Source organism: Corvus moneduloides, chromosome 6 (assembly GCF_009650955.1).
Source record: "Corvus moneduloides isolate bCorMon1 chromosome 6, bCorMon1.pri, whole genome shotgun sequence".
Classification (NCBI taxonomy): Eukaryota; Metazoa; Chordata; class Aves; order Passeriformes; family Corvidae; genus Corvus; species Corvus moneduloides.
In genome coordinates, this window is record NC_045481.1 from 16,384,069 (window position 1) to 16,408,819 (window position 24,751).

Sequence of the window (24,751 nt, forward strand, 5' to 3'; positions counted from 1 at the left end):
TTATGACTCTGTGAATGACATGAGCCCTTGTTTCAAAGAAGTATGGAATTTGGTAACAGGATACTGAACTGCTTTGTGTTTTTTAAAGAGTTCTGTTAGGTGAGATGAGTGTTCACCTGTTCACAGATGCTTGTTGCATTGTATAATCTCAGATTTGGCGGAAGGGAGTACCATTTGAATTGATTTTTCTTTCCCCCCCTCCCCTTAGGATATATTACTCATTAACCTCATTATAGAGCACATGATTTGTGACACAGATCCAGAACTTGGAGGGGCAGTACTACTCATGGGTTTGCTTCGTACTTTAGTTGATCCAGAAAATATGCTTGCCACTGCCAATGTAAGTAAATACCTTCAAATGAAATTACGTTAGATTTTTTTAGAGTATTTGATGATGTATGTTACATATATTTTTTTTCATTCCTTAGAAAACAGAAAAGACAGAGTTCTTAGGTTTCTTCTACAAACATTGTATGCATGTTCTGACAGCCCCTTTATTGGCCAATACTACAGAGGACAAGCCTAGCAAAGGTAATGACACTCTGGATTTTGGGCACATCAAGGCTGTTGAAAGTCAATGTCTAGAATAAGTGTCAAAGGACATTTTCTGTCTAAAAAATTTGAGTCTGAGATTATGATACATAATTCAAAGTAAAATGCTGATTCATTATTTAGTCACTTGAATAATGCATAGGCATAAAACTCAGCAGAGAAACCTGATTTAAGAAGTGAGCAACTTTTGCTGCAAATTTGGCCTTAGCAAAAATTAAAATACTTGTATAATTTTTAGGAACTCATGGGGCAGTTCACTGACGTAGACTTGTAAACATGTCTAAATGTTTTTTTAAGGTCAGGGATTACTAGAAATGTTGCAACATTTCCCCTGGGAAGGTGTGCTGAATTTGAGGGTATTGTTTCTAGATCAGACTAAGAAAGCGGAGATCAGTAATGAACTAACTGTTCATGCTGGCTACTAGCAGCAGTTTGAAGACCCCAAGATATTTCTTGCACAGTACTTTAGTTAAAAGGCATTATAGATCACGTTTTTGGTGCAAACTCAGTTAAGATACTGCATATGGGGCAATAGTTTATGATGTAGATGTGTGGACATCATAATGTGATTTGGTTAAATAAGCCTGACTGCTTGTGTTAGGGTTTTGTACTCTGAACCTTCAAACACCAATTTAAGAAAAATGTAATTGGTTTCATATTTTAAGAGAGTTTCCTGCCATATCTGTATTTATAGAAAACACTCAATCCATAACAAGCTTGTTCAATTTCTGTTTAAAAGACTAAACATATCCTGCAGCATGTTCCATAAAATGTCTGTGGGAAAATAAAAGAACTTGGAAATGTTTACTGGAGTGCAGTTGGATATTTGAAGTTAGCTTCTGAAGGCAGTATTCCAGATATGTTAAATTATTTTGGTTTTGTTTTATTACAGATGATTTTCAGACAGCCCAACTCTTGGCATTAATACTGGAATTGCTAACTTTCTGTGTAGAACATCATACCTATCACATAAAAAACTACATTATTAACAAAGATATCCTGCGAAGGGTACTGGTTCTCATGGCCTCAAAGCACGCTTTCTTGGCATTGTGTAAGTTTGAAAGCTGAGGAATAAACTGGAATTTTGTGAATGTGAGCTGATACATATCTTCACTCTGCTGGAAAAAAAACTGTTCATAGATCATGACAATTTTTGACTGAATACAGAAATTCTACTGTTATAATCTATGTTTCTCATACTAGATTATAGATATATCAGCTACTATTAGTAAATAATTTTGCAGTTTTAGATACCTTTTTATCCTGAAAAAAGAAGGATTTTGCTTCATCTCAGTGGAGAGGGGAATTGAAGAGATGGTATGTCGGTATTGAATATACTAAGAGAAGCGTTGAAGTTTTGATGTTTTTTTAGTAGGAATTATCAGAGGTAGTTAATTAGAACTGTGACTACCTGACTGCATTAAACTGCACAGAAGTTCAGTGTGCTGCTCTTCAGACGATGGTAGTTTCTTGACCATGCTCAGCTCAGTAGTGTCAAAGCAGTGTGACTTAATTCTGGAGACAAGTAAGAGATTTTCTCTGTAGTTCAGTTGTGCACATAGAGTTAAACAAAGCCTTAAGTTGACTGAGCAGTACCATACAATAAGAAGTACCTTTTACATTTTGTAACTGAATAACCTGTACACATGGCTGCTAAGCAAAATGTGCTGCCAGGTGATACTGTACTTTATGCACGGACATTTTCTCACTTGTGTACACTTCAGAGTTTCAGAAAGAGCTTTAAACTGGTTGTAAATCAAGCCTTTGCCTTACTATATGCGTGAATAAAGTGTTGTTTACCAATTTTAAAATTAGATAGTTTATATCCTAATCAGATAGTACTAATTAAATCTAATCAAACATTTGAATAATAGGGATGATAAGCAAATTTCTCAGTTTTTTTACTGAGAAAATGTTTTACCTTTACCATAAGTAATTTTAAAAATCGAAAATAGATTTTTATATTAGCAGTAGTATAGTTAAACAATACTATATGAATCCTTCAGTGAACAGAGATCATTTCATTTGTACAGTTATGATGAAGGATTTCTTTATGATAGAGTAGATAAGTAATCAGCGGTATAGTCAAGACTATTGAGAAGCAGAGAACAACTGAACGTATTGCTGTATATGAACTGAGGCTGTAAATTGCCCTAACTGCTCAGTAATTTCTGCAATTTTGCTTTTAAATTTAAAAACTCCATTGACAACACATCTGTTTCAGGTGCCCTTCGTTTCAAAAGAAAGATAATTGGGCTAAAGGATGAATTCTACAACCGTTACATAATGAAAAGTTTTTTGTTTGAACCCGTGGTCAAAGCATTTCTAAATAATGGTTCCCGTTATAATCTGATGAACTCTGCCATAATAGAGATGTTCGAATTTATCAGAGTGGTGAGTGCTATTATATGATGAAGATAATTACTATATTGTTTAGTCTTGTAATTCAATATTACTTTTGGTTTTGCTTTTGCCCTAAATTATGCTATCATAATGGGACCATGTGATACTGTATTTATATGAACCTTGCTTTATATCACTATTACATATTTGTACATGTTCTTTTTTACATTCAAACAGTACCATTACTTGAAGATTAAATTCACTTGATACTGTACTCACAGTACCCAGATTTGCAAAGGCAGCACTAATCAAATTTCATCATGCAGATTGGATGGGCTTGTTATGACAGGAATGTAATTAGAAACTACTGCTACAAACCCATCAAATTTAGCTGTGCTCCGTAATGTCAATTCAGTGGAATATGGAAATACACATAAGAGCTACCAATCTCTTTTGATTATTTTAATGGAGTGCTACCAAGTTCCTTCCATGGGGAGTCTCTAATTGGGCCCAAGCTAGGGTGCAGACAGTTGTAGAAGCGTAAGTCACCAGGCATGGTCACCTCTTGAAATCTTCAGTGTTGATCACCTCTTTTTTCTTTGAGTTGGGACTCAAGGTAATGAATAAGATGACCTGATCATCATGAAACAGTTGATTGAAAACTGGTTTTGAAGCTATGAAAAAAGTTCATCTGTGTAGGTGGTTGTGACTTGTACAGTGGTGTATTGGGTTTGCATGGCAAGGTTTTGGTGAGCAGTGGCTAAAGGAGTGGCTTCTATAGAAGCTGCTGGAAGCTTCCCTTGTGTTCAGTAGAGCCAATGCCAGCTGGCTCCAAGATGAACGTGCCACTGGCTCAGGTCAGAGCAGAGATTCCCCTGCAGCCTATGGTGATGTCCATGGTGAGACAGCTATCCCCCTGTAGCCCACTGGAGGTCCATGGTGGAGCAGAGATCCACCTGCAGCCTGTGGAGGACCCCAGGCCAGAGCAGGTGGGTGCCCAAAGGAGACTGTGACCCCTTGGGAAGCCTTTGGTGGAGCAGGCTCCTGGCAGGACCTGTGGAGAGAGGAGCCCGCACTGGAGCAGGTTCACTGACAGGACTTTTGATCCCATGAGGGCCCCTTGCTGGAGCTGCCTGTTCCTGAAGGACTGCATGCCATGCACTCTTACCAGTATAAAAATATCTCTAAGTTACAGTGGGAAAGACATTTTAGGCTTGAGTTGGGTCTAGTTTTTGTCAGGCTTTAGGTTCTGTTGTGTTTTGAAGGAGATACTGCTAGAAAATTGATGTTGTTTTGCTAATCAAATAGTTGAGGCTCTAGATTTTTAATTACACTTCTAATACTCATTTTTGCATAAGCTAATGAATACAGTGCTTGCTATGGCATTCTCATTTCAGATACTTTTTATATTGTATTAAATAAACTAATTGGAACGAAAATAAGTCACTTTATCTTTGTTTCTTCCTATAGGAAGATATAAAATCATTAACAGCTCATGTAATTGAAAATTACTGGAAGGCACTGGAAGATGTAGATTATGTGCAGACATTCAAAGGATTGAAACTACGATTTGAACAACAACGGGAAAGACAAGATAATCCAAAACTTGACAGGTAAAATGCACTAAATGTTCTTAATAGTATATTGATGCTTTAATTATCTTATCAGACTATTGATAGGCTGTTCTCTATTACTGGGAAATGGAGATTAAAATTTAGACTCCTGCTTGCATCTCAAGCTTTGCTGAATTTACTTGATTAAAAGTGTGATTTTCAAATATGTTGCTACAGACTTTTGATCAACTTTCAGGAAACGTTAGTTGGTGGACCCCCAGTCATAATGCTAATTTATCATATCTTAAATGTATGTGCACTACTTTAATGAGGTTGGAAGCCTACCAAGTATCTCTACCAAGTTCATTTATTTAAATAATAGATTTCCACTGCTGATTTGAAAGCCTGTTCAGTTGTGAATTACCATTCTGTGGATTTTTCTTTCAAAAATTTTCACATCAGATTTCTTTTTATTTTAGTTGTGGGAATAGATATTTAGATAGGTTTTATCAAAATGCCTGAGGAATAGAATAGCCAAAGAAATTTTCAGAGAATGCTTTTTTTGTCCCTGTTAGATTTGCTGATGGAGTAAGAACAATCTGATGCAAAGCTTGAATAGCTCCTTCCATTTGCCAGAACAAAAGTTCCCTTCCATGGTACACAGGTGCCCAAGGTTAAAAGGTTGAGATGTATAAAAATAGGAAGTTTAGGCCTTTTTGCTCCATTTCTTTTTGCTTTGTGTCTAGTTTCATTAAAACAAAATGACTGCTTGTGTGAGCAGATGAGTTACTCTTAAGAATTGTTAGCAAGACCTGTTTTTGTTCTGCTTTCTTGAATTAGTTTGAAAACACAGTAAAATTAATTCTGAGTAGTCCTACTAGGATATCTTGAAATTTCAGACTTCTATTTCCTGCCACAGGATTTCTTAATACTTAAATTTGAGATTTGTACAATTAAAATGAGACTGTAAGTGTAGATTTATTTTAAAACATTGAAGCACTTTCAAGAGCATGTGCAGGATCTGCAGTTTTGAGTACTGAGGTGTTAAAAGTGAGATGTTATTATTTTGGCTTATGTCAGCTAAGCTTATGACATAAACAGCTGAAATTCAAGGCTGTGATTCTTTCTTACATTAATGGATGTGTGGGAAAGAATACCCAGCTGCTTTCTTCAGCAATTTCCATCCAGTATAGCAAGTAAAGCTTTAGTTTTTTTCTTGGCTTAAGTTGAACTAAGTGGTTGTGCTGCATGAGTTTATCCAACAGAAAATAGAGCTTCAAGAGGTCTGTAGCTCAACCTTCTTCCTACATTTTATATAGTGGCTGCACAAGTCCTGTCACAATCCATGTAATTTTTAAAGTGAAAACCCAGAAATAATAAAATGCACAAATAACAAGAATCTGTTTACATATTTTAGCAAAGAAAGTTCAGTAAGGAAGGAGACCAACATTTTGTGGACATGGGCCACAAAAGTATTCATTAGAGTTCCACTTAAGTCATAGTTTTGTGCTGTTAGCAGAACTTGTGTGTAAATATAATGTAAAATGATGCAGTATGTATAGATAAGAGATGATAATGCTGGCAAGCAACTTACTTATAACTAGATTTATTATTAAAAGTACATTTAGTGTTTTTATTCAATAGCGTGTAATGTTCTAATTTTTTCCTTGTGGTTTTTTCCTGCAGTCAGTAATGCAAATGTCTAGGTTGTATTATTAACATTTTGATCCCAGTAACAGAGACTTTATGAAAACCATGAAATTTCATCTAGTAAATTGTGAAGTGCTTCATCAAATGCTTCATCATGCTTCTGTTGGAAACTGTTAAAATCAACATCTAGCAATGAAAATGTTTTCAACCTCTCTTCCACTTCTCCTGCCCCATTCTCGAAGGGCCACATCCCTGTCACTCTGCTCCAAGACCATAATACTGCTTCTGTGAGAAAAGAGAAAAGTACGGTGGAGCTGAAATTAACCAACGTTGATAATAGATCAAATAGGGAGAGGTAGCAGTTCATATCCAAGGCCCTAAAAAATGGAAAATACTGATAAGTGACCAAAAGTTTTAACAGATGGATGTGGCAGAGAGAGATAGCTTTCTTTTAAATGTATCTTCTTAAAACTGGAGTCATATTTAAGTTAGATTTTTTTTTTTTTTTAACTTGTTGGACCTGAATACAAACAGGTTACAAAATGTTTTCAGAGAATAAGTCTGTATTTCTAAACTCTTTGTTTTACAACTTTTTATTTACCGGTGCAAACCGATAAACCAAGTCTGAATGCAACACTTTAGTGAGATTTATTAAAATTACTTTTAATAGTGCTGTTTATGTGCTACAGAATTTTGTACTGATTGAGTAGTCTGTGCTATTAGCAGAGTTGTACTTTATTTGATTCTTTACATGGAAAAGTTTATAATGATATTTGCATTGAAAATACAAAGGTTTACATTAGGGAATGATTTGATGGTGTTTTTATTGCTCTGCAGTGTATGGATCTGTAAACTGTCACTAAGTGTTGAGTAGAAGTTTTATTATTGAGTTGATTTTTGAATCTACGCTTTTCAAACTTACTGTTCTGCAGCATGCGCTCCATTTTGAGAAACCACAGGTACAGAAGGGACGCAAGAACCCTGGAAGATGAGGAGGAAATGTGGTTTAATACTGATGAGGATGATATGGAAGATGGAGAGGCAGTGGTGCCCCCTTCTGACAAGCCTAAAAATGATGAGGATATTATGGACCCTATCAGTAAATTCATGGAAAGAAAAAAATGTAAGTGATGAGAAGATGAATGCCATAACTTGTATTATTTAGTCCTACTGCAATGAAGGATTTGCATGTATTTATTTTGAAATTGCAACATCAATTTGGTGTTTTACCTTTAAAACAGTTTGGTTGTCTTCAAAAGCAGAATGTGTTGTAGATTTCTTGAAGCATTTGAATTTAAATCTTAACTGATAGTCAAGTTTTTCTGTGTTTTATTTGGGTTATAATTCAATGATATATAATGAATATATGTAATACTGGTTTATAACTCAAATTTTTCTACATAAATGTTCAGGTGATACCACTGGTAGAAAAAAAGTGTTCATTCCTGGCCAGTGACAACAGCTGGTAGGTGGTACAGTAGTATGGAAAAAAGTCTATGATGACTCACTTAATTGAGTTATACATAAAGACATAAAGTATTAAGCCTTTCCCCAACAGTGATTTGTGATTAAATGTTGGACTCAATGCTTTACTTTTGCTTTTTTTTTTTTTTTCTTTTCTTTTCTTTCCAGTGAAAGAGAGTGAAGAAAAGGAAGTTCTTCTGAAAACTAACCTTTCAGGTCGTCAGAGCCCAAGTTTCAAGCTTTCTTTTTCCAGTGGTACAAAATCTAACCTTACCAGCCAGTCATCTGCAAGTAATCTGCCTGGATCCCCTGGGTCGCCTGGGTCTCCAGGGTCCCCTGGCTCACCTGGCTCAGTTTCTAAAAGCACATCTCAGATGGCAGCTATTACAACTAAGGTAATTTTGAATGGTTGTAGGTTGACTTCATTGTTACAGAGTAGGAATTTGCTTTTGCATCTCTCTGAAGTTTGTGTGAGTCCTGACACGTTAAGCAGCAATGGACTGTCTGGTTTGTGTGAACTTCTTGTCTGGCCTTCAGCATTTTTAACAAGATCTGCTGTATGTAGAAGAAATAAAAGCTCTTCTAATGGCCAGACTAGTCAAGTAGGAAGCATGCCACTAGTTGCTCCTAGCAGTGATGTTTACTGTGAAATACAGACAACACTGTACTTATGTTAAATTGCACTGGGATATTTGACAGGTAAAAATAAATATTTTGGAAACATAGCCAAATTTTGGTAGATACCACAATGCCCTGCTGCATCCATTGAGGATTTCTACTATCACCATTTTTGTACTGTTCAGAATTCTATAATTGACCTATATGAAGGAAATAAATTGCATTGAATGCTGATTGCTGTAAGCCAGAACAATTTCTGATACCCAAGTGTGACATTTTTACCTTTGAACTGACTTAGTTTTGATTTGGAACATACTGAAATAGAAGAAGAAAGCCCCTTTAAAAGAGCATTGTAACTTGGAGTGAATATTCAAAACAAGCATTTTTAAATACATTTTAGGACACTGTTGGATTTTATCAGATTTTTGACTAAAAATGTTTGAACTGAGTCAGGAAACTAGTGGGACTGCTGTTTTCCCAGAATGGAGGGGCAGATAAGGTAATGCTGATACAGTGCAGTTCAGATAATGAGAATTTATTTTCATAACAAGTGTTTTCACTTCTGAAAGGTAAGATATGTATATCAGTTGTTCAGGTAATCTTGGAATAACACTGATTCATCCTCGTTTTGTAATGCTACCATTCAGCTTGTTTATCTAACGTCTAGTGAAGGTAAATGGAGGTTTAGGTTTTTTCTTTCTTCTACTCAACATGGCATAAGAGTTTGTATTTGGATTGCATTCTATTGAAAACACCTGGATTAGAAGAGTTTGGCTGATGGAAGAAGCTAAGGACACTTCCTCTAAATCCCTCTGTGAAGGAAACTCCTTGCATGACCCAAGAGTTAGTCAAGCACTTTTTAAAAGGGATGGAAGTGGCTTGGAAATCCATTGTCTGTTAGAGGTTTGTTCTCTCCCAGACAGTGTAATTCCCTGAGTCTGAAATGGAGTCTTTACACATGGAACATATTGGCTACAGTATTGACTCCACAAATTCAAGTAGTGGTGGCAAAAGAAAAATGTTCAGCTTACAAAGGGAGACATGCAGTGCTCTGGAAAACATGCATGGATTCAGGCATAAGGTATCTTACCTTCTTTCAGAGTAAAGCATGCCACAGTTGCAAACTAGAAACAGTGTTGAAATTGGGTTTTTCATTAATTACCAGATGTTGTTGTTTTAGGTGTAGTATACTCAGTGTTATGTGTGACTGTACAGAATATGTGTAATTGTTTTTCAAGTTGTATTTTGGTATGCAGTTGACTGAAATGTTCTGGTTTGGATGTCCATTATTAGGTACCTGAGTAAGTAATAGGACCTTTGAGTAAAGTATTAGACTACAACTGCCATTGTAGTCAAATGCTGGTTAAGCTTCAGAAATTACTTAACATAATAGAGTTAGGGGAAGTTTCAGAAGTTCATGCTGCTGCTTTTTCATGGGTCCAGAGCTGCCTAATCCTAAATTTGTGGGTATTTGCAATACAAGGGAGTTTTTAATGTTACTAGATACATTTCATTTTCAGCTGACAAGTTGTTTAAACTTTGTAACCCATACACTTCATTCAGTTACATTTTTCAAAAAAATTCTTAGTCACTACACATGTAAACTAACTTTTGTGAAGACAACGTGTGTTTTAAAAGTATCATAATTCAAAAATTCAAATTGAAGGATATTCTGTATTTGTTTTTGAAGTGCTTCCAGATTGCTCAATGTAGTCAGCTCTACTCAGTAAAAATAAACTATGTCTTCACACATGGAGCTGCAGTGACACTTAGCAAAATTACGTAGCGTTTTGGCTTTACCTAAATTTCAATTGGAAATACTTCCAGTTGGATAAGTAAAACCCTATTTTGGCTTTATTAATTTAAACATTTTTCAGAGAATGTAATTTTTATTCATGCTGAAGGATTTATTTTTGTTCTGCTTAATTTTATTCAAAACCACCTGAACCAGTGTGCTTATGGCAAACATGTTACAATGCAGTCGTGAACTATTGATGTGCAAACATTTTCTTAATTATAATAATTGTGTCTGTCTTTGTAGGGAGGCCTTGTTGGGCTTGTAGATTATCCTGATGATGATGAAGAGGATGATGAAGATGAAGATAAAGAGGAAACTTTACCTTTGTCAAAGAAAGCAAAGCTTGAGTCATCATAATGGCAACTGCTGGAGAACATTACCAGTTGGGGAAGAATTTTTTTTCCAAAAACAAAACAAACCCACAGCAAAGCAGCAATCTTTTGTGAATTACTGTGTATGACACAGATCAACCTATACAAATGGATTTCTGCCAATCAAGTGCCAATTCAAAGGAGCAGAAGAAGGAGAAACACTTTGTTTAGGGGAAGGACTTACGCCTTTGAGTTCTCCAGCTTGGACCACATGTTGCCCTTTTCTCAGGGAAGGAAATGGAAAACAAAACAAAAAAAAAAAAAAAAAAAAAAAAAAAGAAAAAAAAAAAGCCAACAGGGCAGGAGTTTTGTTAGTGGAACTCTGGATTGACTGGTCAGTTGCTACAATCAGAATATGCTTTCTTGGACCATGGATGAGACTTCTGAAGAAAAGGCAGGTTTTGCCATAGTTCTTCACTAGTTAAGAATGCCAGCAGTTTCTTTGTATAAAAGAGACCTGCCTTTGAAATCGTACATTCTGAACATTTTACTCAAGCTACAACAGGTTTTAAAAACCTCTGCGGGGGAGGGCCGAACATAAAGTTTCCTCTTTTTTTTTAAATCTGTTCCCTTTGCCCTTTAAACTGCAGAAATTTTTTTTGAGGTAGGGGATTTGTTTGTCCCTTCTTGATTAAAGATTGAGTGGAATTCTAGATGTGGTCACTTTTGTGTCATAATTTTTTTTTGCCCCCCTGAGTGTATGCTTAGTTGTTGAGTATATATTTGGGACCATTAAAATTTTTTGATGTAATATAATCTCACTGTTGTGCTGGTACCTGTTTCACACTGTGTAATTTTGTTCTGCATCACAGTTCTTACTGTGTTAAGGAATTTATGGAAGATGGTATCGTTTTTATTGGAAAAAAATCTTGCCACAATGTTCATAAAAGCAATACTATTTTGTGACTAAATATTTTATATTAAATTTTACAGCAGTACCTCTTGAGAGAAAAATCAGGGAAATAGGATGAAATAAAAAAATTTAAACTTATAAATAGGAAATTAGTATTCCAAAGAGACTTTGAAATTTCATAACGCAGAACAGTGATGGTAACTAACTTACCAAATGCAAGGTGGATGAATTAGGAATACCAAAATACTGACTCATTTGACTTAGGAAAATGGCATTAGTAGTATTTTTTAAAAATCTCTGATTCCCTTTGGAATACCAGTTTTAATGAATAAAAGATGGTTGTAGAATAAACTCTTTACAAGGACACCATCTTTTGAAATTTATTCTAATACTCAGTTGAAAAACAGCAATTAACTTGGTCTAACTCAATGACTGCCTTTTTCCCCTTTTCCCAAAAGTCTAAATAATACTAATTTGAAATTAGGCATTATATCCTGCTTCCTTACTCCTTTTACAGAAGATGGTTTTGCACAGCAGTGCTTCCTATGAAAGGGCATTTATTCAGTTCCTTTGCAAATGAGAGACCCTTTCTTACATTTGTTTTCAAGAGCCAGTTTCCTTTTGGGCATTCAAAGCACCAGTGTTGCAACAATCACGATGTTTAATACGTAAATGTGTCAGTACAAATAGAAATAAGAGAAATGAGAATCTGAGGCAGTGATCACACTCAAGGGTAGATGAGCACTTTGTTTCTGAACATTGTAGATGGCATGGCAGGTTCTGTGCCAGCTACAAAAGGCAAAGCTTCAGAGCTTGGGTTTTGTCAGTATATACCAGCCATTTTGGATTTAAGTAAGAGTGTGCATTAGGGAAAAATTATTAGCCATCTTTTTCTCAAAGAGTTCATTTGTAATCACTTTCTAAGGTTGAGTTATTACAATGTATTTGAAATGTCTGTGATAGGGCAGTTCTCAGCAGTAAATTTTAACAGAGGTCAGAAGTTGTGCACGTGGTCACTACAGGATTAGACACAACCTGCTGCTGCAGGCTGAGTCCCTGTGCTGTCTCAACAAACTGTCTGAAACCTGATTTTTGCAACTTCGGTGTCAGAGCAGACATTGTGACAAGGAAATCTGCCAGAATTAATTAGCCAGAACCAGAATTAATTAGCCAGAACCTAAACCCAGCTCAAGCTGTCAAACTTTCCCTGAGCATAAAGCTCTCAAAATTTATCCATACAGTCATCTTCAGGTCTTCCAGGCTATATCTCAGGAAGCCATTCTTCTGAGTTAGTCAAAGGCCCACTTTTTGTTAATGTTTTTTTCTGTTCCTTTAGCAATCAAGTGCTTGGATCTTGTGATGTTTGATACTTCAGTCTTCCAGACTTTCAGATACTTTCATAATACTTCTAGGAATCTTGGATTTTGAAGCATTGCATTTAACAGAAGTAGTAGTATCCTGAAGTTACTGGGTTTAGTCAAAATAATAATGAAAGCAGGAACTTTTTGAAGTTTTTATATTTTTATGAAGCTCTAAAAGACTGGTTAAACATTAGGCTGCACATCTTTTAATGCTCTCTAACTTATGGTTAGTTGTCTTCCCAATTATCTAATGCTTGTAGCCTGACAGGACATGTCTGCACTTGGATAATACATTATTCCTAAAAGTTGGAAGTAGGTGAATGGTGGGTATGCTCTTGCCCAGTGATACTCATTTTTGTGTTCATAAAAATCATGAAATGTACTTTAGAGGGGAAAAAAGGAGAATACTGGGATTGCAAGAAGTGATGGATAATTAAAAAAAATAAAAAGTGGGTTTGAGTTAATAGGTGGAAAAAATGATGTTAGGGAACAGTGCTCTGTTCTAGATCTTTCTCTGGGCTGATTTTTTAAAAGCATTTGTCCTCATCCCAAGACAGCTGCATGTATATTGTCCTAAGCACGGCTCAGTCATCTTCGTTGCATTTTAATTGTGCCGAGGTGTGGTTTACAGAGCACCTATTCCATATTTACAGACAAGAGCCAAGGTGTTTGAATCATCCATAGAGAGCCTTCTGCTCCTTCAGTGGCTGAAAGACTTGATGGCGATTCCTTGAATGTACTTCCGAGCTTTGAGCCTAGACTTGCTGGGAATACCAGACAGAATGTGTATGAAGTACCTGGTCCCCCAAGGAACCCACACACTAGTGAAAGTAATTCCAGGTGATCTGGAATATTTCCAGATTTTCTTCTAATGTGTGCAGTGTGTGGCAGTATTCGAGTTAACAGTGCACATCACCAAAAAAGAGATCTCCTGTGTCATGAAGGTGAAGGGATCTAAAACCTGGTTTATCTAAACAGTGAGTTGTCTCTAGAATGTACTGTCACTGCTGGGTGAGACACCATGTTCTCATGGAATTAAGTGCTTAATGTACTAAGGATGGAACTGTTTGGATGAGGTTTGCCTGTGTTTTTACATCCCTGCAGAGATGTTTAATTGGAGAACTGATGGGGCTCTGTTCTCATGTTGCTGCTGTGGCGCTATTAGGCAAGTGGCTGCCTTTTCTACCCAGCACAAGTGATGTTGGTTACCTTGCTAAATGATGTTTCCTGGCATCTGCAGAGTGGCCACAGAAGTTCAGCCTTACCTGTCTCAACCATTCCACAGCTGCAGAGGCATCCTGGAGCAGTGCTGTCAATGCCTGAGCAGCACTGCAGTTCCCCTGCCTTGAGGACATTGACTCCCATTCCAGGTAAGCTGTTGTATTGGTTTGGCACGGCCTGGTTTTTGCTAGCAGGGGGGCCACAAAGGTGGCTGCTGTGAAGAGCTCCTGGAAGTTTCCACCATGTCCAGCAGAGCCAATCTCCGATGGATCTGAAGATGGACATGCTGCTGGCCAAGGTCAGGCCAGTGGGAGAGGTTGGTAACGCCTCTGTGATGACATATTTAAGAAGTTTTTTTCTTAAAAACAAAGTCACAAGGTTTTGGATTCTAGTCAGAGAAGAGGAGGAGGTGAGAACATGTGAGGGAAAACAACATGGAGACACCAAGGTCAGTGAAAAAGGAGAGGGAGCCGAGATGCCTCTGCAGGCCGTGGTGAGAACCGCGGTGCAGCAGCTGTGCCCCTGCAGCCCACCGGGGATGCAGAGATCCACCCGCAGCCCGTGGGGGAGGTGCCCGTGCCGGAGCGGGTGGATGCCTGGAGGAGGCTGTGATCCAGTGGGAGACCCGCTGGAGAGAGAGGGCCCTGCTGCCAGGCTGGAGCAGCCTGTCCTTGGGGGACTGCACCCCGAGGAAGGAGAGAGCCCCGGCGCAGCAGTTTGGGAGGGCTGTGGGCCCGTGGGAGGGGCTCACGCTGCAGCAGGGGCGGTGCGGCCGCTGCTCGGGAGAGAGGACCCACGCCAGGGAAGGTCAGGAGAACTGTCTCCCATGGGAGGGACCCACGGCCTCACAGGGGAAGACTCCTCTCCTGGAGCAGCGGAAGGAAATCCCGGTGATGAACTGACCAAACACCCAGGCCCTGTCTCCCTGCGCTGTCGGTGGGAAGGAGGGAGGGGCTGGGAGAAAAAGGTGTTCTAATGGCTTCTTTTACTTCTCATTATCCTCCTCTGATTCTGTTAGTAATAAATTCACTTCCCAACTTAAGCTGAGCCTGTTTCGCCCTTGGAGTATTTCTCCCGGTCCTTATCTCACTCATGAAGCGTTTGGTTGTTTTTTTTTTTCCTTTCCCCTCTTCTGCCCAGCTGTGGCAGGAGAGGGCAAGCGAGCGGCTCTCGTGGACGCCTGGCGTTGGGACTGTCAAACCTCAACAGCTGTGAAAGGAGATGAGATGGGTCACCCAGTGTAAAACCAGGCAAGCATTCAAAGAAGAGAAGTTGCCACAGCTTAAGTTTTTCCAGATAAGTTGTCCATGTGCATGTTCTCCACTTTCTGGCGTCCAGAAGAAATGAAGGAATATATAGTTCATAGTTCAGTTCAGAAAGGAGGCAGGGCATGTGTGCATGCTGTAGATACAGGAAAACCTTCTGTGGGAGGGTCTATAATGCCTACCCTCAATCAGAGCCATAATTTAATTCATGTGAGGGAGGTATAACTTACTGTATTTTGGGGTTGTCTTGTACAGAAGCAGGAGCTGGACTCAACCTTTGTAGGTCCCTTCCAACCCATGATATTCTGTGGTTTTATTCTGTGGCTCTGTTCTATGGTCCTATGATTTTTCATCAGTGGCTGGTTACCTGATGAGCTTGTAGATTTGATTTGATGTTGCTCTAGTTGCAACCACATTTACTGGCGTATGAATCTTGTGGGGGTTTTATATAAATTATTAGAACAATTGAAAGCTGAAATGAAACCCTGTGGACTGCTGGGAAAAAGGCAATTTAAAAAGGGACTCTTTATCACTGGACAACCTTAGTTTTGTGCCTTCTGTCACAACCCCTCAAAACTGGAATCTTTCATTAGTTCCTCAAATTCATCTTCCCACATCTGTTCGATTCTTGCACGCAGAAGTGAATTTGGGGTGCTATTTGAGCAGATAGCGGGGACACAAGTTTCCTCATTCCCATGTTGCTCACTGTTCCAAGAAATGGCTCTGTCCTTGGTAGGTATCAGAGGTGGTGGTCCCATCCGTACTGCCATCCACTTCCCTGCTGAAGCTTTGTTAACTTCTCCCTGGAGTGTTTTCCTTGCATGTGAATTTATACTTTTCTTCAACTCTGAACAGCCTAAGTATTTCCCAAAGCTGCTTCTAAAACTTTTGGCTGTGCTTGCTTATTATTTTTACCTCAGGCCCAGTGTCATCAATATGGATTTTGATATACTCTTGTATAACTCAAATGTCAAAACAGCAGTCTGAAAAATGAAAATTCCCTAAAGTTTTGGACCTTCAAAATCACATTCTGTTTTTATAAGGACATTTGCTAGTTACAATTGAAAGGAATTGATACTTATGATTTGAAATATTTTTCATATTAATAAAACAATCAAAACACATTCTATTTGATACATTTTACCTCTTTCTATGCATTCTATACTTCCCTATTTTTCCTTTAAAGCAGTCAGTAACAGTTCCTAGTGTGGTCCTACTAGTTCTTTTACTTGTCTCATGATTCCCAGTTAGTGCTGCTGATGTAGTTGTTCTTTTACCTCCTGACAAAGAAACTGAGAAACATACACAGCAATCTTCTGCCTTGGGTGTTCCCTGCCCTGATGGGAATGCAAGTCTTTGGATAAGGTGCCCAAGCCTTTACACAATTATTCTCTTCAGTAATCACCTTCTCAACAGACCAGGACCTATTGTGTCTTCAAAATCTTCAAGAAGACACCTTCCCCTTGCTGCTGCTGCCGCTTCAGAGGACATCTTTCCCAATATGCTGGACATGAGGTTCCCACCCTACTGTATCTCCTGAACTCACTGCATTAGATCACCAGGACCAGCCTTTGCTTCTAACACCTCTTGTGGTTATGAATCTAACTGAAATTAATTTATTCTCTCTTCTTGCAGGCCCCTGAGCATTCTTCCACTGCTGTGACACTCACTGCCTCTCTGAAGGGTTCAAGTCAAAGTGGTTATGTCATCATTTTGTGTTTGTCTGGGATGTGAGTCTTCCTCCCTTGCTTTCAAGTTCATGCAAAGAGCCATAAACCGCTGGTGCGCCTTCATCTCCTCCCCATATCTTTTGCTGAGTATTAACTCTATTGTTTGCCTTGTGTATTTGACTCTCTATTTATTTTCTATGGACTCAGAGGTTTATGAGATACTCTGCCCGAACTCCGTCTCCTTGTATTTTGGATTCTCTATCATGTTGGTCTTCTCAGGAGCCCCAGCAGCTGACTTAAATTTCAGCACTGAACAAATATGTGCCAAAGGTTAATGCTAGTTTTTTCTGAGAGTTTGTCTCTGAATGTTTCAGATACCAGCCACAGACTGTTAATCATCGGCATCCCCCCCTGCCTCCGCATTCAGATTGATTCAATGCACATTAGCAAATACTTCTGGGGTTTTGTTTGTGGTTTGGTAGCACATATGGGTTTGTTTCTTTTTACTCTCATTCAAATTTCTCTAACATTTTTTCTTTACCACCTTTGTCTAAAAATGAACAATATTGGAAACAGCATTTCAGAATCAAATATTGCGAGGAGCTATCTTCTGACCACCTTCTTTTTCTCCTGGCACCCATTGTTTACAGCTCCAGAGTCTACTTAAAGCAAACGTGCTCCATAGCTGAGAAGTTGGTTGATGAACAGTCAAGTCATATTTACAAAAAAGCTGCTTAACAGCAGTCCCAAGCAAAGGAGGAGAAAAAGCTCTTTCCTGATTACCATGAGTTTAACTCTTGTATTGTGACCTCATGAATTCCGTTATTCCCATCCCTCAGCAGCTTACACTTCAGACAGCAGATGAATGGTAGAGCTTTGTTGATGGTTGTACTCGTTGCTAGGGGACAGTCTGAGGGGGGGGAATCATGCAATTTACAGTCAGCCTAAAGGAACATTTAGAAATGTTTGAGCTTAGAAAGTTCCTTCTGTAGTCTGTGTTGTTGAAAATCAAGCACTTTGTGGCTGTGAAAACAGCTTTGAAAATACACATGATGATAACGGAGACATTAAACACACTGGTGTCGTTAGTAGCTTGTGTCTATGTATGTGTCTTAAATCACAGTTCTGGTGCTTCTTAATTCTTTGATAATTATGTTCTTAGTTAAAAGCTGACCATGTGAAATGGTGTCAAAACAAAATTGTTGCAAATCACATTAAACTTAAATACTACAAGTTTTCTGCTAGTACATGTCTGGATCTGGACTTTCTTGGGTATATCCGTTGGTATTTGTTTTATTTTATCTGCTGTGGGAAGGCGGCAGCTTAGGTACCATCAGAAATGAGAACTTGACCTGTAGTAGGAAGGTGAGGTTTTACAAGACACATCTTTGGTGGAACACAAGGTGTGTGAATAAAAGTGCTCTCGCTATAAATGCTAAGGCATAGTTTGGAGAGGACGTGGAGGAAGCAGCACACACCCAGCTGGGTTTGACAGGTACGACACGGAATTACCGACGGGAAACCCTTCCACAAGCATTTTGGGGGCTCAGAACCAGAGTATGTATTTTGCCCAAGTGGGGCAGCGTGCCCTCCGCAGCCCCGCGTCCAGGGCTGCTCTCAGCGGAGCTCCGGGCAAGCCTGGGCTTGTTCCTGCCCGGGGCAGCCGGGCTCTGCCGCCCGCAGCGTGAGGCTCGGGTGGTTGGGGGAGACTCGCAGCTACTCAGCCTTTCCCAGCGTGCGTCCCCCCGGCCTGCCGCCTTTCACAACACCGCATGCCCCTTGCCCCATGCGTGTTGAAGCAGTTTATCAGTATTTTCCGGACTGCATCAGTGCTCCCAGCGCATTTCAAAGCAAGGAAAGTATTATTTCCCACTGCTGCTTTGCTTTCGGCATCCGACGAGAGCGCGCAGCCGCTTCCCGCGCCTCCGCCGCCAGAGGGCGCGCGCCCGCCGTGGCCGAGGCGGCGGCACCCGCATTCCAACCCCATTCCCAGCCCCTGCCCGTCCGGCTGCCGCCGCTGCACCTCCAGCACCCGCCCCCATACTGCCCGGGGCCAAATATTTCCTGTAGCGCAGGCAGGCACCTTGAATAACGCGTGAGCATTTGGCAGCTAACAGCATCCCCAGGAAAGTTTCCTGGGTAAGAAGTTTGGGTTTTATAACTGTGCTCCATGATGCGCCCTCCCTTTCAATTCTCTCTACTGGCAACACCTGGATCGGACTATGCAGCTGTCGCTTCTTTTCAGGAGTCTGTTTGTCCTACAAACGAGTTGTATCCAAGTTGTGAAAAGTGGGAAAGCATTCTTCCATCTTTATTCTGTCTTCTGTGAATAGGTCTATATATTTTTCAAATACTAAGTTGTTTTTTGCTCGTAAACAAGTTGCAATTTACATGTACCAGCGTAGCAAGTGGGAGTTATCCGTCCTTGTCTACAGGGCTGCCTAGAAAAACGATCGCATGAAGCAGATCATTAAACCCGATCTTTAGTGGGACAAGCAGGCCTCTACAATGAACACCAGTGTCTATCATTTAGTAATAGTTTGCTTGCAAACTGCTCTAGTGCCTCAGGCACAACAACAGATGTCTCTCCCTCAGCCGATGCACAAACACACGTGCACCCACCCCCTTAGCAAAAATACGTATCGAAGGTAGGTGGTTAATAATAACCAGAATTTCAGATATGTCGTGTCTGACTGTGCAAGATGCAAAATATATTTTTTGAGTTCAGTATGATCGAACAAGAAATAGTCAGAATGCACTAAAAGGTGGCTGATGCACAGGCTGATAAATACCAGAGATAAAAAATTGCATCTGTGAAAAATAGAGCAAACTGTCAAACGGAAATCCTGGCACAACAAAACCCCATTATGTGACACCGTGCCTTAAACTGGTCAGCTTCATGACGAAATTATTTCTCTTCAAGTTCTGAGCCTGGGATAAGTAAAGCAGCAATCATCCAGATTACCTGGCATTATTTATTTTCCTAACTGAAGATTGGGTAAATTCTGCCCCGCAGGAAAATAGCTGGCACCCCGGGCGCTCTGGCAGAAGGGCGGTCTGTTCCGCGGGCTCAGCCAGCCCGGCCCGGCCCCGCTGGACCAGCCCTGGCGGCGGGAGCGCCACGGGCACCTGCTCCCGGTTCATTCCAAGAGGGCGCGCAACAGGTTGTGCCGCTCGCTTTGCTCCAAGTTTCCCCTCTTAGTTCTTTGACCTGCGCTAAGGGGTTTACGCGGCGCATCTGGAAGCACCCCTACAAAGTACTTTGTGGTGAATTTCGTGGCTTTTAAAGCGTAAACTTCGGACCCGCGCGCTCCCGCTCAGCGCTGGCGCCGTTCCCAGCGGAGGAGGGCGCGGCGCCGGGCGGCTCCCGGCAGGTACAGCCGCCCCGGCGCGGCCGCGCGGGCGAATTTCCTGGCGAGGCCGCGCATCACCTCGGTGGCAGCGGGGACGAGGCGCAGCCGCAGGGGTGCGGGGCCGCCCCCGCCGGGGCGGGCAGAGGCCGCGGGCCGCTCTCGCTGCCGCGTGCGGGCGACGCCGAGCGGGCGGCGCGCCCCGACCCCACACCGCATCCCGCCCCCGCGGCCGCCGCCCATTGGCCGGCGCCGGCCCCCTCCGCCCCTTCCATTGGCGGCAGCCGCTGCCCCTCACGCCGCCGCCACCGCCCGGGTCTAATTGCCGGGGCTCGGGCACACCCCGGCACAGGTACCGCGGCGGCCGGAGCGGAGGCGTCCTACGGGGGCTCCGCGCCTTTGCTCCTGGGCGTTTGGCCTGGCGGCTGAGCCCCCTTCTCCTGGTGTGGCTCGCTCTTGCCTGGGGAACTTCTACTGTAGCCACGGGGCGAGCTCGGCGGGGGAAGACTGGCCTGTTGCTGTCGGGAGGAGGGAGCGCGGCGAGCGGCCCCGCGTGTGCCAGCGGGGCGGGGAGCGATGAGCCGCGCATTGTTTGCCCTGTAGGCAGCGCCCGGCGGGCAGTGGGGCGGTGGGCCATGGGCTCCGTGCCTTTGTCTCCCGAGTGAGCCGGCCCCGCGCCCGCAGCCTTCCGCCGCCGCCCGAACCCCGGCGACATGGACGTGACCGTCTCCGAGCTCCTGGAGCTCTTCCTGCAGAGCCCCTTGGTGACCTGGGTGAGCAGAGCGGGGCGGCGGGGAGCGAGGGGGCAGCCGGCGGGGCAGTCCTGTCCTGCCGGGGTTCGCTGTGTCCGCTCGCCATCCCCCAACCCGCTGTCCTTCCTCCGGCAGGTGAAAACCTTCGGGGACCTGGGGAGTGGCGACCAGGATAACCTCGGTATCTACATGGACCTGGTGGATGGCGTGGTCCTGAACAAAATCATGCTGCAAATGTGAGTGGGGTCGGAGGGCGGCAGACATGAAGGGGCGCGCCCCGGCCCCTCCCGCGGGTGTGGGGCTCCGGCCCGGAGCTTTCCTCCTGCGGGGAGGGCGGCCTGGGGCCGGAGCGATTTTCGTTTTGGTTGCTCTTCGAAATTTATAAAAAACCGTGGGGGGAAAAAAGCTCCGAACTAATCCAGTTCTATAAAGTGTTCTTTAACTTCTCTTTCTGGTCTTTTTGCGTGGAGTGTGTTTGGTTTTCCTTCTTTTTTTTTTTTTGTTTTTCTTTTTTTCTCTCCTAGTTATCTCAGTTATTCACGCATGCTACAGTGGAAGGTGTGTGGCAGTACAAAGAAGGAAATGAAAGTACAGTATCATATAAAGCTTTACTGGGAGGGTTTCATCTGAACTTTGTCTACTCTTGCGTAAACTTCGATACGGAGTACATAATTTGGAAAAAAACCCTCAGTGCTACCTCTTTCAAGTGGCACTGCAAGGCCATGTGTTGAGGGATCTTAGAAACTGGTTAAAAGATGGAGTGCTGAAAATACCCTAACATTGAAATGAATCGTTGTTAGGACTTGTGCTGTGTTTTTAACCACATCCTTTCCTGTTGCTGATCTGCTGTGCTGTATGCAGAGCCTGACTGTTTTTTCTTTTCTCTGTATTTGCTTTTAAGTATTCTGAAATATATCTGAGAGTTTGTAGGGAGAAGTATTTGCCTTTCAGGGGAGGAGAGTTTGGAAGTCACATAGTTTTGGCAGTGCACTCAAGATCTTAAGTGACTGAAGTCAATTGAAGTTCGACCAGTGTTTTGCAGTGTTAATCAAGAATTAAGAATTCATATTAGAATCTTTTTGAATCTTGAGAAATAACATTAAGTCTGACAATCAATGCCTCACCTGCTCAAGTTGCCAAGTTTTGTTATCTTCTGATACCTGGTTGTTCCACGTGAGAAGGTAATAAAATTTTCTTTTGACTTGATGTTGCCAACGGTGAAAATTGTGTACTGGAACTTAGATAGTGAAGCTGGTGAAGATCCAAGATTCAGAACAGAACCCAGATCAGCCAGCACACATGGAGATAACAAACTAATGGTGTAAAGTATTAGTAGAGATAGAAGCCTCTTGGAAAGAGAAGGCATAATTTCCAGCATTTTTTAAGGAATAATTACTCTTTAAAAAAATAATTTTCTGGAAATTAAAGCCTCAAGTAGAAATGTTTAGATCCAGGTTTGTAGCTTTCCAATGTGTGGGAAATTAAATTTTGATTTATGACCATTGTGTTTGGCACAAAGATGACCAACCAAACTATCAAGGAAGAGCAGCTGAGTCAGCTGCAGGTTTGACTAAACAGTAGTATTATCGAAGACATTTATTTAATTATAAGTGCAATCATCTTTTTATTTAAAAACAAGAAAAAAATAACTGAGTCACATTTAGTCACAAATTTATGGAGTTATGTGGCTTTTGAATGACTGTGGCATTTTTATGAGAGCTTCATTAGGTGGTGTGTGCAAACTTAAATATTTGTAGTTGGCCGTTGAACTAAGTCTAAGGAGATAGAGTTGTTAAAGTCGAGGGAGCAACTGAGCAGTGGTCTGGAGACAAGGAGAGAATGATAAGATCTCATGGAAATAAGGAAGATAAGCATATAGGCTGGCTGAGTGCAGTGACACCAGTTGGTATTTTGTCTGCTCTCATGTGATTATGAGAGATGCCCTGGCATGCTTAGTTGTTTTAAGCAGTCAGGTATATAAGTTGGTGGGGTTTTGGTTTTAATTTGTTTGGGTTTTTTTCCCCAAGAAACATCTCTGCCAGTCGTGTCTCAGAAAGTGAAATGTGGGAGGCACAAGCACTGTGGGGTAGGAAACTGTCCCATTATACACAGTCGGGCCTTTTTTTCCCCCCTTTTTAGGGAGATGTACCAGTGCTTCTAATGGTGACTAAGGAGCTTGAAACCAAAAGCTTTGTGCTGAGAGCCCAAGACTGTTTAATTTAGGAAGGATTGCAATTTTATTTATATATCCTGACCTAGCAAGGTGCTCAGGAGAGGTGCTGACTGACCTTTACTTTTCCCTGGTTTTAACTTTAGAAATTGCAATGCAATTACTGGTTGCCTGTAAGTCATGAAAGTCTTGTAAGGCATGTTTCTGCCCCACAGAGCTTTCAGAATAAAAAAACAAATGTGTTTTTAAAAATTCTTGCTCATTGTTTTTAAGTCTTGGTCCCTGAAGATAGTTTTCAGTGCTTGGCTGGAGATTTCTTCCTGCTGAAAGCGTGTTAATGGGAGCCTTTGATAAATCTAGAATTGAATTTGCCATGCTGTGATAGTGTTGACTGCTTGAAAGCACAGGTGCAGACATGTACACACATGTAGAGAGTAGGGGGTGGCAGGGTGAAAGAGCTGGGCTCCTGATGTGAGCAGCTGCATCATCACTTGTGTGTTATTTCACTTGGATTTTTTTTTATCCTGCTTGCCTGATTATGGGAACAGAAATAGCAGGGGCACACAGCTTGCATCTAAACACCAGGTGTGATGCAGTACTTTGCTGCAAATCAACGTGTTTCTTTCAGTGAAGATTTTGAAATCCAGATTCTTGGGAAATTCTGTACTAAAAATATAACATTTCTGCCCTGCAGCAAAGCAGATTTTAAGTTTCATTCAGGGCAAAAAAGATAGGTGGATCTGTGAAGAAATCCAGATGTACCTGTTCAGTGGAGATTGCTGAGTGGAAGTAAGGCTTTAGCTGTTTGAGTTGTGGGTGGGCTGTAGGAGTTCAGTCAGCCCCTAATTTCTGTTGTAATGGTTTGGATTTTCCCTAAATGCTGTCTGACAACTTTGGGTGGAGAAGATTCCAGCTGCTTTGTGTTGTGGTGTCAATGTTTTTTAGGTGGTGGGTTCATCTCAGCAAGGCAGCTGTGTCACCAGAGAGATATGTGACAGCTATCTATCACTTTTCCTCCTGCCAGGTCCCTGTGGCTCTTTGACAGGAGGTGAAAATAGGGCTGTGCCTTCATTTCATCCTCTTCAGAAATGAACTGCCCCCGGGAATGCTAGCTCTGAATAAAATGTGGTTTGCTCAGGCTTGCCAAATGTAGCCATGGCACAAGGGCAGAGGAAGGGAACCTGGCTGGGTTTAGGCAGACTGTAGTCAGTAGGACACCAGCTGTTGGGCTTTGCTGGTGATCCCTTTGCTTACTGGTAATCTCTAAAACAAGCAAGACTATTTTTAAGAAAGTTGGGCATTGTTTGGTTCTCAGTAGGGGCACCTAGCTGTTAAACAAGTTGAATTTAGTAGGAAGAGTCAGACAACGGTGTTTGGTTTCCCCACTTAGATTTTAAAACAAGACAAATGATTTTTCAAATAATTCTGTTGTAAATGAGTGGTTTCGTGTGCTTGTGTTCTGCTGAAGTGTATATCCCAACCTGATAATTCATGAAGGACAACGTTGATTTTGCAGACTTGCAGTACTGGCTGAATGCTCTGCATACAAAAATGTTTGTTAATCTTCAAAGTGCTGTGTTTCAAGCTTGTGTTGCTGATGGATTTATGTATACCAGGTTAATGAGTTTCTCTGCAGACATACTTTAAAGAACTTTGTTCAGATGGCTGTGTGTCGCTTCCTGGTATGAAATCAGCACGTGGCGACACTGCATAGACTGCCTTCAGTGTTACAGTTGCAGCTGTGGTATAATACCTAACAG

General features: G+C 41.3%; 2 protein-coding genes and 1 long non-coding RNA gene across 5 annotated transcripts in view; all 3 read left to right on the forward strand.

Annotated features, from left to right (window-relative positions):
* The window catches only part of PPP4R3A (protein phosphatase 4 regulatory subunit 3A), a 41,768-nt gene extending 30,663 nt beyond the window's left edge, over positions 1 to 11,105 (forward strand). For both annotated transcript variants that reach the window (XM_032111666.1, XM_032111667.1), the window contains exons 8-15: positions 209 to 340; positions 429 to 531; positions 1,445 to 1,603; positions 2,777 to 2,946; positions 4,366 to 4,508; positions 7,031 to 7,221; positions 7,731 to 7,957; positions 10,222 to 11,105. In XM_032111666.1, the coding sequence (XP_031967557.1) occupies positions 209 to 340; positions 429 to 531; positions 1,445 to 1,603; positions 2,777 to 2,946; positions 4,366 to 4,508; positions 7,031 to 7,221; positions 7,731 to 7,957; positions 10,222 to 10,335 (1,239 nt within the window). In that variant the 3' untranslated portion in view covers positions 10,336 to 11,105. The remainder of the gene's footprint in view (positions 1 to 208; positions 341 to 428; positions 532 to 1,444; positions 1,604 to 2,776; positions 2,947 to 4,365; positions 4,509 to 7,030; positions 7,222 to 7,730; positions 7,958 to 10,221) is intronic.
* Positions 11,106 to 14,193: 3,088 nt separating this feature from the next.
* On the forward strand, positions 14,194 to 17,963 carry LOC116445249. Its single transcript, XR_004240717.1, has 2 exons — positions 14,194 to 14,232; positions 16,685 to 17,963. It is a non-coding gene; the product is annotated as an uncharacterized LOC116445249 (long non-coding RNA).
* Positions 17,964 to 20,365: 2,402 nt separating this feature from the next.
* CCDC88C (coiled-coil domain containing 88C) overlaps positions 20,366 to 24,751 on the forward strand; it is a 99,501-nt gene continuing 95,115 nt past the window's right edge. Inside the window, exons 1-2 of one of the 2 annotated variants that reach the window (XM_032111467.1) lie at positions 20,366 to 20,842; positions 20,957 to 21,057. In XM_032111467.1, coding sequence (XP_031967358.1) covers positions 20,783 to 20,842; positions 20,957 to 21,057 — 161 coding nt within the window. In that variant the 5' untranslated portion in view covers positions 20,366 to 20,782. The remainder of the gene's footprint in view (positions 20,843 to 20,956; positions 21,058 to 24,751) is intronic. The other variant, XM_032111468.1, reaches the window with a different exon arrangement.